Source organism: Nymphalis io, chromosome 4 (assembly GCF_905147045.1).
Source record: "Nymphalis io chromosome 4, ilAglIoxx1.1, whole genome shotgun sequence".
Taxonomy (NCBI): domain Eukaryota; kingdom Metazoa; phylum Arthropoda; class Insecta; order Lepidoptera; family Nymphalidae; genus Nymphalis; species Nymphalis io.
In genome coordinates this window covers 13,040,567-13,054,488 of record NC_065891.1, presented here as the reverse complement: position 1 = coordinate 13,054,488, position 13,922 = coordinate 13,040,567, and the positions used below count along the sequence as shown (strand labels likewise).

At 31.4% G+C, this 13,922-nt stretch overlaps 1 protein-coding gene and 1 long non-coding RNA gene across 5 annotated transcripts in view; both read right to left on the bottom strand.

The window, feature by feature from the left end:
- Positions 1 to 13,922, bottom strand: part of LOC126768170 (uncharacterized) — a 259,312-nt gene that overhangs the window by 66,159 nt on the left and 179,231 nt on the right. The window lies entirely within an intron of this gene.
- Positions 2,426 to 13,922, bottom strand: part of LOC126768145 (proton-coupled amino acid transporter-like protein pathetic) — a 53,648-nt gene continuing 42,151 nt past the window's right edge. For all 4 annotated transcript variants that reach the window (XM_050486082.1, XM_050486081.1, XM_050486079.1 and 1 more), the window contains 7 exons: positions 12,381 to 12,531; positions 8,186 to 8,307; positions 6,918 to 7,002; positions 5,797 to 6,038; positions 3,963 to 4,175; positions 3,110 to 3,279; positions 2,426 to 2,849 (listed from right to left, as the gene is read on the bottom strand). In XM_050486082.1, coding sequence (XP_050342039.1) covers positions 2,611 to 2,849; positions 3,110 to 3,279; positions 3,963 to 4,175; positions 5,797 to 6,038; positions 6,918 to 7,002; positions 8,186 to 8,307; positions 12,381 to 12,531 — 1,222 coding nt within the window. In that variant the 3' untranslated portion in view covers positions 2,426 to 2,610. The remainder of the gene's footprint in view (positions 2,850 to 3,109; positions 3,280 to 3,962; positions 4,176 to 5,796; positions 6,039 to 6,917; positions 7,003 to 8,185; positions 8,308 to 12,380; positions 12,532 to 13,922) is intronic.

The window sequence follows — 13,922 nt, the reverse complement described above, 5'->3', positions numbered from 1 at the left end:
ACTAGTATAGGTCGAAAGCATAATTAAATTACACGAAGCACAAATAATCGTCTCTAATTCCATGGACATCCTTAGTTTGCAGGTCTATAAACGTATTAATATCAGCTGATATAATTGTGGGTAATACCTATAATTATCATTGAATGCAATAAGGCATTAAATATATAGGTAACTAAAAAAATAAGGCAAGCCGTATCCTCATCCAATGCAGTATTGACTCTACTATCTCTCTTCAATATATTAATGATGGCTCAATCAGCTTAGCGTCTCAGAATTATTGTTTTCTTTTAAGAGATTTGCTTATATAGATTAGTTTTTAGATATTTTACGTTTGAAGTAGTAAATTTAACACATTTCTATTTAATTGATAAAATTAACCATACTGGTGGTAGGGCTTTGTGCAAGCTCGTCTTGGTAGGTACCACCCACTCATCAGATATTCTACCGCAAAACAGCAGTACTTGATATTGTTCTGTTCCGGTTTGAAGGGTGAGTAAGCTAGTGTAATTACAGGCACAGGGGACATAAAATCTTAGTTCCCAAGGTTGGTTGGTATCGCATTGGCTATGTAAGCGATGGTTGACATTTCTTACAGGACCAATGTCTAAGGGCGTTGGTGACCACTTACCATTAGGTGACCAATTACCTATTCTATAAAAAAAAACATAACGAAATATTGTTTCATATTGTATTCTAATATCCACCACAATTCTAAAGAACGGTCACTGAGCTGAAGCAATAATAAGCTTAAGCATTCTACCTCCATTGCTCAGATCAAATCAATATATTGATCGTACCGTCTTTAAAACCATGATAAACTAACTTACTTAACTAACTAATTAATTAACTAGAAACATTTGTTGGTAAATTAACTAACTAGTCTGTAGAACAATATAACAAGTAAAATAAATAATTAAATATTATAATTGCCATATTTACAAAGTATAACTTTATATCACTGCATGAAATATTTGTTCCCTGAATAGTTTATGATCTAATATAATCATTCACTATACGTTTTTTGTCAAACATTAGGGCATTCCAGAATTCCTTAGCCTCAATATTTTAACGATGTGAAAGTTGCGGGTTTCATCCCGATCCATACGGTCGTCCCCAATCCTAACATAAGCATTAAGGGAAATAAAATAATATTAGTAATTCTTTAAAAACAGGTCGTTAGTCTTGTCTATTTAAAAATCAAAATAATATTCATTCTCATCAAAGAATGGAATATTCCAGTTGACAGTGTGTGCCATTGAGAAAATAATAACATTGTAGTAAAATCCATCTACGTGATGAATAAAACTAAAGTTAATATATGTTATGATAAGATCTAATCTCCTAATATGATAAATATTACGTGCTCGTTTAAAAATAAAAAAAAATACTTTATGTTTATCTGTATTTCAAAAGGTAGTAACTATGTAGTACAATTTTATGTTTAATATATTTTGTATATATATGACGCCGAGATTGTGGTGCCGCCATCAATTTAGACTATTAAATATTAGACGAGAGTGTTAGCATACTTTTTGTTGTTATGTCACTCTGGCGGAACGTCAAACAGCCATCTTGTGGTCGTACGTCATCGACGGGTTGCCGCTAATTTTAAATATGTTTGAATTATTATATAAAATGGATTCACCTAATGTCTCTACCGATACGCCGGTTTATATATACATGACAATACACATGTAATTTTACATGTGTATTGTCATATATTGTGTGTATTGATGTATATATTATAGGTAATAATCATTCATCACATATAAATTCTACCACGAAACAGCAATCCATAGTAGTGCTCTGTTCCAGTTTGAAGGGTGAGTCATTGAAACTACAGGAAACAAAAGACATAATAACTTAGTTCCCAATATTGGTTGCGCAATTAGTAATCAGCGGTGGTGTCTATGAGCGGTGGTAGCCACTTACTGTCAGGTGGCTCATTAAATAGTCTATATACAAGTAACTATTTTAATATAATATCCTTTGTTGAACTTTACCTTCAACCAATTTTTAATAATCCTACATTCGTAGCTACAAAAGAGATAGCTATGAAAACAGTTTATTAATGATAGGCATATAGATTAAGTTAACTTAGAAGAGTCAATAATATTTCTAAGAGTAATTGTAATATATGATTGAAAGCATTTCTGAAGTCAAGCAATTCCAGAAATGTAGATAAAAACAACTCATTATTTGTTCCCCCGTAATGCAGCGAATATTTGTATTGCTTTGCTCCAGATCGAAGAGAGTGTGCCTGCACAATTAAATTCTTAAGGAACATGACATCTTCATTTAGGCGTTGTATTGACGATATGACTTCTGTTATCTAGGTTCGGTGGCCCCTTTGCTTGACGCTGTTCTGGTAGAACTGGTTGAATAATGAAAAATGTTTCTTTTTTTTATATAGATCTGTTTAATTAATGGATTATCTTTATAGATAGAATCTTAAAACTACTTTTAATTTTAAATGTTTTCTTAAAAATAGTTCCCAAAAACGCATACGTATGTGTAGTTGTTAGCAGAACATTTATTATACAATTCAAGCATACTTAAAGCAAAACTATAAATATATCAATTCAATTATTTACACAGCCATCATTTATATCACAAATTATCAATCATAGATTTGATTGAAAACGTTACTCCAGAAACCAAAGCTACTAAAGAAAATAAGACAATAAAGCAGTTCTTCCATAAGATCCAGTGGTAGGGCCCTAGGTCTTTGCCCCATCTCCATACTGTTTCCACTATAGCTGGCAGCGAAAGACCCATTATAGACAGACATACAGCGCCCACTAACTCCATGAAGAGTTCTAATCTTGGGATGGCACAGGCTAGACCCACTGAAACAAATAATGTCTTGATGATATATTTTTCTTTCCTTTCTCTGTATGTCTAACGTGAAATTTTACCGCAGAATAGTTTTTTCGGGTACATTATAAAACTTATTTAAATATAAGTGAATCTAGTGCTTCACATAGGATATTCATGATAAGTAAGTTTATTTAAAAAAATGTGAATAATTAATATAAACTAATCAACAACTACAATAAAAAATGTAAAGAGCACTATAAAACAAGAAAGACACTCAACACAATCATACCTGTAAAAAGAGTCCCAAATAATCTCAATCCAGCCATGCCCCACCTATGACTTCTAGCAGGAATCTTCTCCTGTATTCGTCTCCAAATCACATCGACTGGCACGTAGAATATTAAAGCGTAGGATAATACCATCACACATGCTACCAATATTTTCGCTATTTGTGCTAATCTGGAAAACAATTCTCATGGATAAAATTCGAAGAAATTTAAATATCTGCGAAGTATAAATATCTGTATTAACTCTGGCACCCAGAACAAATATTGACATATTTAGTTACAGGATAAAAAGTACATCTCAGTTAGTACGTATCGTACGTTGTTGTATTGAAATTAAATAGCAGCTCATTAATTCTTGCTCAATGCAATGCGCTTATAATAATATATTATACTTCATACAACATTAATATCTATTAATAAATAAGATCATTTAGTGGTCCGTTAGGTGGTTCTAAATTTTAACTGTGTACTTGTATATTTTCAACAAACACTGACAGTAGCAATAGTTTTTAAATTAAAGTATTTCAAGACTAGACTTCAAAAGACACGCTTTTTATATCAATGTAATAAATGTTCACTATAAAATACCTTGTAAAGACAAATAAGTATTTATGTTAAGGAATAATGAGAATTAAATTAAATTTTATTCGTTTAAGTATAAAGTAATGTGCACTTTATAAAATTCCAAAACTGTAGAAGCCAAGTTGTGATAATCACCATAACTTATAACTTTAGAAACTAGTTGGCTTCTAAAGTTAACGAAATGGACTTCATGTAACTTTATTCGAAGTAATATGAAGTTCCTTTAATTTTTTCAGTATTTAATATTTATTAAAATTTATAAAGTATACTCACATTTCATCTTGCGGTAAATTGAGTGTCAAGCTTCCCCTGACGCTTTCTCCAAAGTTTAGGTACCCGCTAAAGCCAACGAAAGCGTATAAAGCTACAACGGCTGTCATGGCAATGTTCAACACGCCGGGGCAGCCCAAAAATTGATGAGGTTTGGTCATTTCATTTTCTATTGGCATAACAACACCTATTCCTTCCATTGCGAATAAACTTGTGCTGAAATTGTAAAAAAATAAACAACTCATTATCATAAATTAATCAAAAGTGATTAAAGATCTTTATTTAGTGTAAGATATTGTTGAATTGAGAATTCAGATGACCCAGTAAATAGAGCTCGTGGATCTTAACCTAGGTCGCGGGCTAAATCCGTTAGAACTTTTCAGAATTTTATGTGCAAATTACATTATACATAAATAATTTATATCGTACACGGTGGTGAAGTTAAACATCCTAGGGAAATTCCGCAAAATATGTTATCTACCAAATAGAATTGCAGCGGGGTGTAATAATTTCCAAAACTTAAGAGCAAAAGTTTTCATGGCCCAGGAATGAGGCACTCATTCCTCATAGACATTACTAGTTTAGTAAAGTTTAATGATATGTTCTTGAAATATTTCTATAAAAAGTATAATTACATAATAAATCGATGCAATATTTTCAACGCATTACTTAATGTGAGAACCTTCTCTTATCATTTCACTTCTAGCGTGGAACATATATGTCTTATAATGAAGAAAACTTTGATTTGCTTTATTATAATATGGCCATAAGAACCTAACTCTAGCGATGCCTAACAAATAATGTTATTATATAGTGTTAAGTAAGACTCTTTGAAATCTTTCCACTTGAAATAAATGAAATATGATCCCTTTTGTATCTATACATATAGGTGTCTAGAGGTTAGACCTTAACTTGTAGAAAGCTGTGTAGTTTCCCATGTTATTTCGTAGGCGCCTTATGTGCCGACTAAGGGAGTTTTTTGTGTTCGGCACATCCATTAATATTGTGTGCAATGGGCACAACTACGTATGATGTTCACGTGATTTTAATGTGATCTAGACTTAACCTTCCTACTACTATTTACTATAATTATTTAAAATCTTCATTTTATGTTGTGTTATTATTTCTGATATTTCTTTTTATTAGATCTTTTATATTATCTTTTTATGAAAAGATAATATAAGAGTTATTCATATATATTTTGCCAAAATATCGTAAAATTGTATTTTTTTTGTCTTTTTTAGGATATACTTTCAATATATTCCATAAATTCTTTGTCCTTTTCATAACTTGGAGTTATGTGTATATAGTGAATTTAATATCGGTTGTTAATAGAAAATCCTTATAAAATACCAAAAAAAGTGTGTGATTATTCGTAGGTAGTTTAAAAGTAAATTTTGTTATCGTTTAGTATAAACTCACTGCAGATTAAAGGATAGCGATTATTAAATCCTTTGAATTTTGCGTAAGATTTTTCTAAAGAGACATAAGCTTTTTATGTGTAACAGTTGGTTCCTATTTGTTTTGCAGCTTTTGCTGATCCAATCGTTTTATTGTTTTAGAGTATTTTTTCTATTGTCTCTTTCACGGCATGTGATTTACGAAAGCCTTCATGTTTTCATAACTCAGCGTATTAATTAATTATGATTAATAGACTCGTCGTATTGAGTACTAAATTTTATTTTATTTGTTTTTGTTATTTCTTATATAAGAACATTTATACTCCTTTGTAAATTCAGTTGTTCTATCCACTGAGCAACATCGGCTTCCCGGCATTTCCTCATTTATTATATATAAGAGAATATTTAGAAAAGATATTCACTAAAATATCACTTACCTTATAAAATTTGGTAATCCAGAAATAGACGTCGAGAGATTCCTTGATGATATTGAAGGTGGCGATCTGAGGCAATAATATATTGAAATACATATCGAAGTTAACCACACAAAGTTTGCCAATGCTGAGAACGGCACCAAGTATTTAAGTTTCGTGATTTGAGTCAATGGTATCAATACTACCAGTGTCAATGCGCAGAAAACTGTTACTGACCAATTTGGGCCACCGTATACATCTGATACCTAAAAAGAAATACATATATATGTATTATGATTCATTACAGTATTGATACATTTTTATTTACTGTCCCTGGACTATATGATCTATCATTATTATCATTGATATAGTAATGTTCATAGACCTGGAACATAGTATTTATATATTTATAATAATGTATCAAAAAATGCGCCGAATAATAGAAATTAATTATCATCAAAATGAAAAGTCAAAAAAGCTTTTGATTTTACTGATTGTAAAAGTTAGTCACAAGATTTACATATTTCATTTCTTTTTAAGCAGTTTTAGTTAGAAGCTGAGAAGATAATCTCCGATTAATATTTAATTATCTTTTATGGAGAATTAAATAACAACAATAATAATTTTGATTGGTGAATATATCATTGTTTTTAAGAAGTAAGTAAGTAGCAGCGTGTAGATGTCTTACGGCTGGCCTAAGGCCCCCTTTTTTGATGAAAAGGTGTCAGAGCATATTCCTTTGGATTTTTTTAGAAGTGGTTTTTAAATATTTGAAATAGAAATATTATATTTTACATTGTTCTTTTTCATAAATTTTAAAGTAATCTGTTCAGAAATTATTATTTTTGTATTTTTTTAACACAACATGCCAGTACAATGTAGATAAATGGCAAATAAGCGCATTTAAGTTTCATAACATTATAATACTATAATAAACCTAGTACAAATACTTTACAGCTATCTATAACGGTGAAAAAACGACACGGCAGGAACAATATGAATAATACATCAAGCGCCTAGTAAAATATGAAAAGCAAAGTATGGAGGACATTTTACAAATATTGAACTAGTTATATTTTTGCAGGCGCTTACATTTAAAACGTTAGTAAAGATCTTAAATAAAAACAATATTTAACTAAACTTACTTGTTTAAAGGATTCTGCAACAACCACAATGTAAACGCAACAAGCTCCCAAATGAGTCACAGCGAGTGCCCAGTCAGCCAGCTCCCTGTCGAACATATTATCAAGCTATATAAGTATATGTCATATAAATATGCAATAACCATGTCGCGAAGTTACTTGTAAAAGCATCAAACACATTGGCAAGCCAATTTATTTTAAGCGTATCTTATATTTTGGTTCATAAGTGCATAATCTATATTATTATTATAAACGTCTGATGAAATTTGATATGACATAAGCTAACCCCAAGAAAGAAATATTATTACTACTAGTAAAAGACTACTTATTATTTTTACATTATACCTGCCCCCTCCCCTTACATCGTGAGCGAAAAGGCAAAAATTAGCTGTTATAAACTTGACTACAACTCGACTAAATAAATAAATAGTTCAGAAATTACACGATCATGACCTGCTTCTTAAATTGTAATGAGTATGCAAAATATTGAGATAAATAAAAGAAATGTTCTCAATTACAAAAGTAACAAATTTTACGAAACATAAAACAAGAGATAATAAGAAATTAAAATGGCGTGCAAATGCCACCTTATCACAAATAGCGATCACTTACAAGCAACCTCGAGTGTATTTACATATATAATACATAATCACCTATGAAAAATTATATGCATGTATAAAAGTATTATATCATACTACTGAGACGGATAATAACGTTTTACTCGACTCTTAACCGGACTTAAGTAGTTATACTTTTAAGCTTTTACTGCTCTGACAGTAAAATAATAATATGTTACACTTAGAATAGCTAATCTTTAGTCAAGAAAAATAGCGCCAAGAAAATTAAATCTTTTCATGAACTGTGTAAATCCTTTTCAATCCTTGATCTCCGTAAGGATTAAAAAGGATTCACAATTTTGAATCCCTTAATTAAGAGCTGGAAGAAATCTCTTATAGAGATTGGCTTTTCTTTGTAACACAATCTTATATTATGATCATTATTTTAAAGAACATGTTTGGTGCACAAATAGTAAAATAAATAAAGCAAGTAAAGAACGCACAGAAGACTAAGATAGGTGTTATGTTAGTCTTTTTTGCGCAAAACACTATTATATCTGCTAGGCGGTTAGATATTCTCCATTGAGAATGATCACTGTGTCTAACGTCGATCATTGACATCATCATAATCAGATTATAATTTTTCAGTTCAGTAGTGTTTATTATGTATATTATAAGAACGGTTAAATTACAAATTATGCATTAAAATTTTACCTGGCGTAAGGTGCATATTTTCTGACGGATTTTGGCCCGTTTTGAAATACCAAGTCGCACGTGTCTGCATATCCTAAACACGGCTTTTTTATTTCAACGCAGAGCTGCTGCGACGTTTTGACCTGTAATTAATAAAACGTTATGATTTATGTTAAGTCAAAGTTTCTAAATAAGTGATCTTGTTATTATTGTTTAATGTTCTTTGAAAAAAACTTTTCTCGTTATAAAAATGAGAAAAGTTGTATTATTATATCCCGCTTTGTCAATTTAATATCATTCTCGGCGTGATTTATTTTCTTAAATGTAATTTTGGTTACGTTTATTAATGAATATAAGCAAATTAATGTATGTATACATGTGGTGTCATTTTGACCACCTGTAAGATGAGATTTTTCTAATGAATAGCAATGCCGGGTCGGAAACAATATTTATATTATATTATATTAACTATCATATCCGACATAATTTATTATGTATTACTCCAATACTCCCGGTATTACTCCTCTCGGAATCTTACAATTTATTAATTTTTAACCACACTTCAGAATATTTAGGAATTATGTTCACGTATAACAATAAAACACAGGAATAATTTTGGTAAATTTATAAAATAAAAAAGTATTGGCTTGCTTTATTTTACTAAAAGTAACCGAATTTTGAACGTCAAAAAAACATAAGTTGCAGTCTATTTACCGTTATAGAAAACCATTATAACGGGATATAACACTTTATTGTAGTAACAAAGAGAAAATGTGAGTGAAAGTTAAATGTAAACATTGCGTAACCATGGTGTTTGTATGTCACCGTACAATTGCATTTTGGCTTACACAATGGATTCACAAAAAGCGTCATCCCAGATCCGGTTCTCAATGTTGCAATTTGTGATGTTCTTTTGTTTTGACAAATGTATTATGTAAAACTAATGCATTACACTGTTAAGTTATACGTTATGACGTCATTAAGTCAATGACCTCTTGAATAGATATGACTGAGTTGATCGAAAATTAGCGCCGAAGTTCAATCAACTGACTTTTCAATCAATAATGACTGACTATTCGCGGATTTTTGGAAACATAACCTCCGCGATGAAGTAAATCCATCATGAAGAAAACTTGATTTATCTGATGAAAACAAGTTTTTCTGTATTAACTAGGCATGGTGGATTATAATCAAACCTTTCATATTAACGGGTAAGCTTGCCTACGATTATAAAAGAAAAAAATTAAAAGAACTTTTGATTAAGAATATATTTATTTTCAATCCTTGGAATACTTTTATTACTCGACAAACGATATAAAATATGAAATTAGTTAATTAATGAGGACTAATAAGTATATACAAATCAAAATAAAAATAGCTTCCGTTTAAATTATGACTGCGAAGAATGGTGACAAGAACAGCATTATTGCTGTTGCATAATAGTTCCGATCCTATCACCAATGGAGACAAAAAGATGAAATCATATATGTTTTAAAACGTTTTTACACTATGAGTAATATTCCAAGGTGTACAAAAAAAAGGTATGAAAAATGGATAAATATTATCTATCGATGAGATTAAAATTGACAATATGAATTGTAGGGTTTTATACAATCGCATCAGCACTTCTTGGTGGGTTATAATGTCCTTCAGACCGACTTCTGCCACAGCAGCCAATCTCAAGAGAGATTAGCCAACTACGCAGGAGATATTATTGTGCACAATTAAAGTGCACTCTCTATTCCTTAACTCTCATAATCCGACGGGACGACAATCCAACACGACCGGAAAGAGTTCAGGCGCAGGTCCAACGGCTTTACGTGCTTTCCGAGGCACGGGACGAAGCGTACACACTTCCAACTTCCAGACTCCGGCCTACTGCTGAGAATTTTCTGACAGAAAAACCCAATAACTTTTTATCAACCCGACCTGGGAATTGGGCCCAGGTCCTCCGGGCCTGCGGCTTTATATCAAGCCACTAGACCAACGAGGCAGTCAAGGGTAGTGGGTTACAATCCATTGGATATTACACCACCAAAAAAGCAATACCAAGTACCAAGAGGAAGCCACGTAAATAAAAACAAACGTCATACCATTTTAAATTCCATGGTTAGTAGTGCATTGTCGTTGTAAAGAATGATTAATATTTCTAATAATTTACATTGACAGAGGTGATCCATACCGGACTCCTGGTTGATGTGAAGCATCAAAATTGACGGTTATTAAAGGAATAGGGCAAACATGGAGTAAAATGAATAAAAACCTCGATTTTCATTAATCAAATAAATATAGCAACGAAGTATAGAAAACGCGTAACGTACACACAAGGGATTGGAGAGTGTTTAGTAGCGGGGAAGATCATGACGTCATAAGAGAACGTCATGTCGTTTGCCGTCACGACATACGAGTTGGTCTTAGCCCCAAGGAGCGCTTGGATGCTATTCGCCAAAAAAACAAAGGAATTCAAAGTTATACAATATAGAATTAACTTTACATATTGATAGTCAGAGTAAAGACTACTAACGTTTATATTCACCGTTATCAATTTATTACATGTATGAAAAACGATATAAGTAAATTTATGAGATATCGTAATTTTGGTATTTAATTACTGCAATTAATTGACTATCAACTTGTCAAGATAAGGAATTGCTTGCAGTACATGTTTAATTGAATTTGTAATTGATAGATTTATTTAACTTTTAACTTCATATCTCTCAATATCTGACTTCAAAATTACTTTTAATCATATTAATAATTGTAAGTTGTATTTTTTAAATTATTTATAGGTTTACTCATGACATGAAAATTGGGTCAACGATGGGATGAGCGAACACATTAAATGCCGATTTATTCTAGCTTTAAAGGCAGGTTTTAGGTGATCGTAAAATATATTTAAAATTACAAAATATTATTCGCGATTTTTATTGTTTCCATTTATTAGAAAATTTTATTTTTAAACTCTCCAAGATCTCGAACAATAATATCATTTCAGTTTAATGTAAAAGGTGTATATTTGTTTTCATATCTTTGTATGGAATAGTCTAGAGAAGATTTGTCAAATATTTAGATACATGGCGATATAGAGATGAAATATATACTGCTGGTAGGGCTTTGTGCAAGCTCGTCTGGGTAGGTATCACCACTCATCAGATATTCTATCGCATAACTACAGTACTTGGTATTGTTGTATTCCGGTTTGAAGGGTGAGTGAGCCAGTGTAATAACAGGCGCAAAGGACATAACATCTTAGTTCCTAAGATTGGTGCATTGGCGATGTAAGCAATGGTTAAAATTTCTTTCAATCCAATGTCTATAAGCGGGGGACCGCTTACCATCAGATGGCCAATTATCACATTACATATTACTAACTTATACTATAAAAATAAAAAAAATAATGTTTTGGCATGCGGCTTTCCTCGATATTCTTTAACTGGTCACTGTGTCAAATTTCATAATATCGCTTGAATCGTTGATGCATGAACTAACAATACACTATCACTTTCACGTTTATAATGTTAGAACGGAATGCTTTATTAAGAGTTAAGTAATTCTAAAGATTACAATTCTGGGCTAAGGTTTTCTGTTGTGGAACAATCTGTTGTTGATGCTGTAACTTGACATACATGTTTTATAATGTATTCCGAAATATACAGAATTACTTAGGAAACATGCAACACACATAAATAAATCGCAAGCAATCGGATAAAAGTATTGTATGTGCTGAGAACATCCCAAGCTACAAAAGTTTTTTTTAGTAACATAATCTGCACATTATTGAACATCGCAGTTCTTTGCTGGACATTTTTTTTGTATACAATAGGTTGGCGGACGTGCATATGGCCAATCTTTGGACAAATTGGGAGAGGTATCCCAGCTCTCATTTTCTTGCATCTAGTCAGTCACTATTGATTTTATTAGCATCTAAGCATTTGCTAAGCAAATATATTATACATTCAAAATATTTGTCATCATTGTCAGCATCATTACTATCATCGTCGGTGCTGTGTGCAATCTGGATGGATCAGATCTTACATAAATTTGATATTAATATATAATCAAGTCAATAGTGAATAAGCATCTTCTAGGCAAGCGCGCTCCACCTTAGACTATATCATAACTTTCCACCATGTGTGATAACAGTCAAGCGCTAGCTTATATATTTAAAAAAATTGCATTATTATACGAATATGATAAATCTAATACTTAGGCTTACCAAAACGGTAATGACATGCGCACAAATGAATCCAATGATCATAGTTCCGATAACTCCAACGAGAAGACCCGCATTCTTGAATGCGAGTGGCATCGCCAATACTCCTGATCCAAGAGATGCCTTTAACAAATGTGCCAACGCTCCGAAACTCCTGTAAATAAATAAAGATATATTTTATTTTATTTTGTAAGTAATTCATTTGGCAGTTTGGCATTTGGCAGCACTGCGTTTACGTTGAAATTACGCCTGGAAGAGATTACGCATTTGTAGCGATAAGACCAAACCATCTTTTACTTTTGTATTAATAGTTGTTTTTAAATCTAGTGTATAATAAAGAGTATTTGATTGATTGATTGATCCTTTAAGTTGATAAAAAAAGGTTACTCCACATTTTTATTTTTAGGACAATCAAAACATTTGTTATCTTTTCTTATATTGGAGAACACATTTTAAGAAGGTTGTCAGACTAAGTGAGGTTTTAAGATCAATATAAGCAAATTTATTGTTTGGAAAATGTTAATTCCAGAGATCTTCGGGCCGGTACAAATATGACTGCTCATAAAAACGTAAATATTGTAAATTGTAAATATTGTTGGATCATACTAAATCATTCAATATATAATATTTATTATATATTGAATGATTTATTTAAACTACCGCAAAACAGCAATACTTGATATTGTTGTGTTCCGGTTTGAAGGGTGAGTGAGCCAGTGTAATTACAGGCACAAGGGACATAAAATCTTAGTTCCCAAGGTTGGTGGCGCATTGGCTATAAGCGATGGTTGACATTTCTTACAATGCCAATGTCTAAGGGCGTTTGGTGACCACTTACCATCAGGTGGCCCATATACTCGTCCACCTTCCTATTCTATAAAAAAATAAATAAATAAATATAATATAATAAATAAATATATAATAGTAGGACACTATGTTAGATTTTTTTTTTGGGTTATTTAATTCCGAGGTACCCTTTAATGATGGAGTGAGTCCCATACCCCCTCGCTTCCGGTATATTCCATTATGGCATTCAAGGGTTCCACCTGCGTGGTTGGGGACGCATAACATATTTTAAGGCGCTTGAAAAAGGGTACTGTATATAATTTACTGAAATTATTTTATTCCTCAATTTTTACTAATAGTAATAGTAGTATAGTTAACAAAATATTGCTCTGAATTATTTTGATTGATAAAATTTAATATTAAGTATAAAACTTAGTTGTTTTTTTTTTATTTTGTTATTTATTATAAATTGATAGGGAATATAAAATGCAAACAATTAAGTCGATTAAGTAGGTGTTTGGTAACAAGGTCTTTAATTTTTCCCTCAATTATAAAAATGTTGAATCTATTGTTAAGAAGACTATTCTGTATAATTAAATGCACGTTAACGAATATTAATTATAAGTGGCAACAATTATTTAATAAATCATCATCATCATTTTAATTTCTTACATCGTCCGGCTGTATAAAACTTAGTTGTTTTATTTATTTTGTTATTTATTATAAATTGATAGGGAAACAATTTGCTGTTAAATCGCT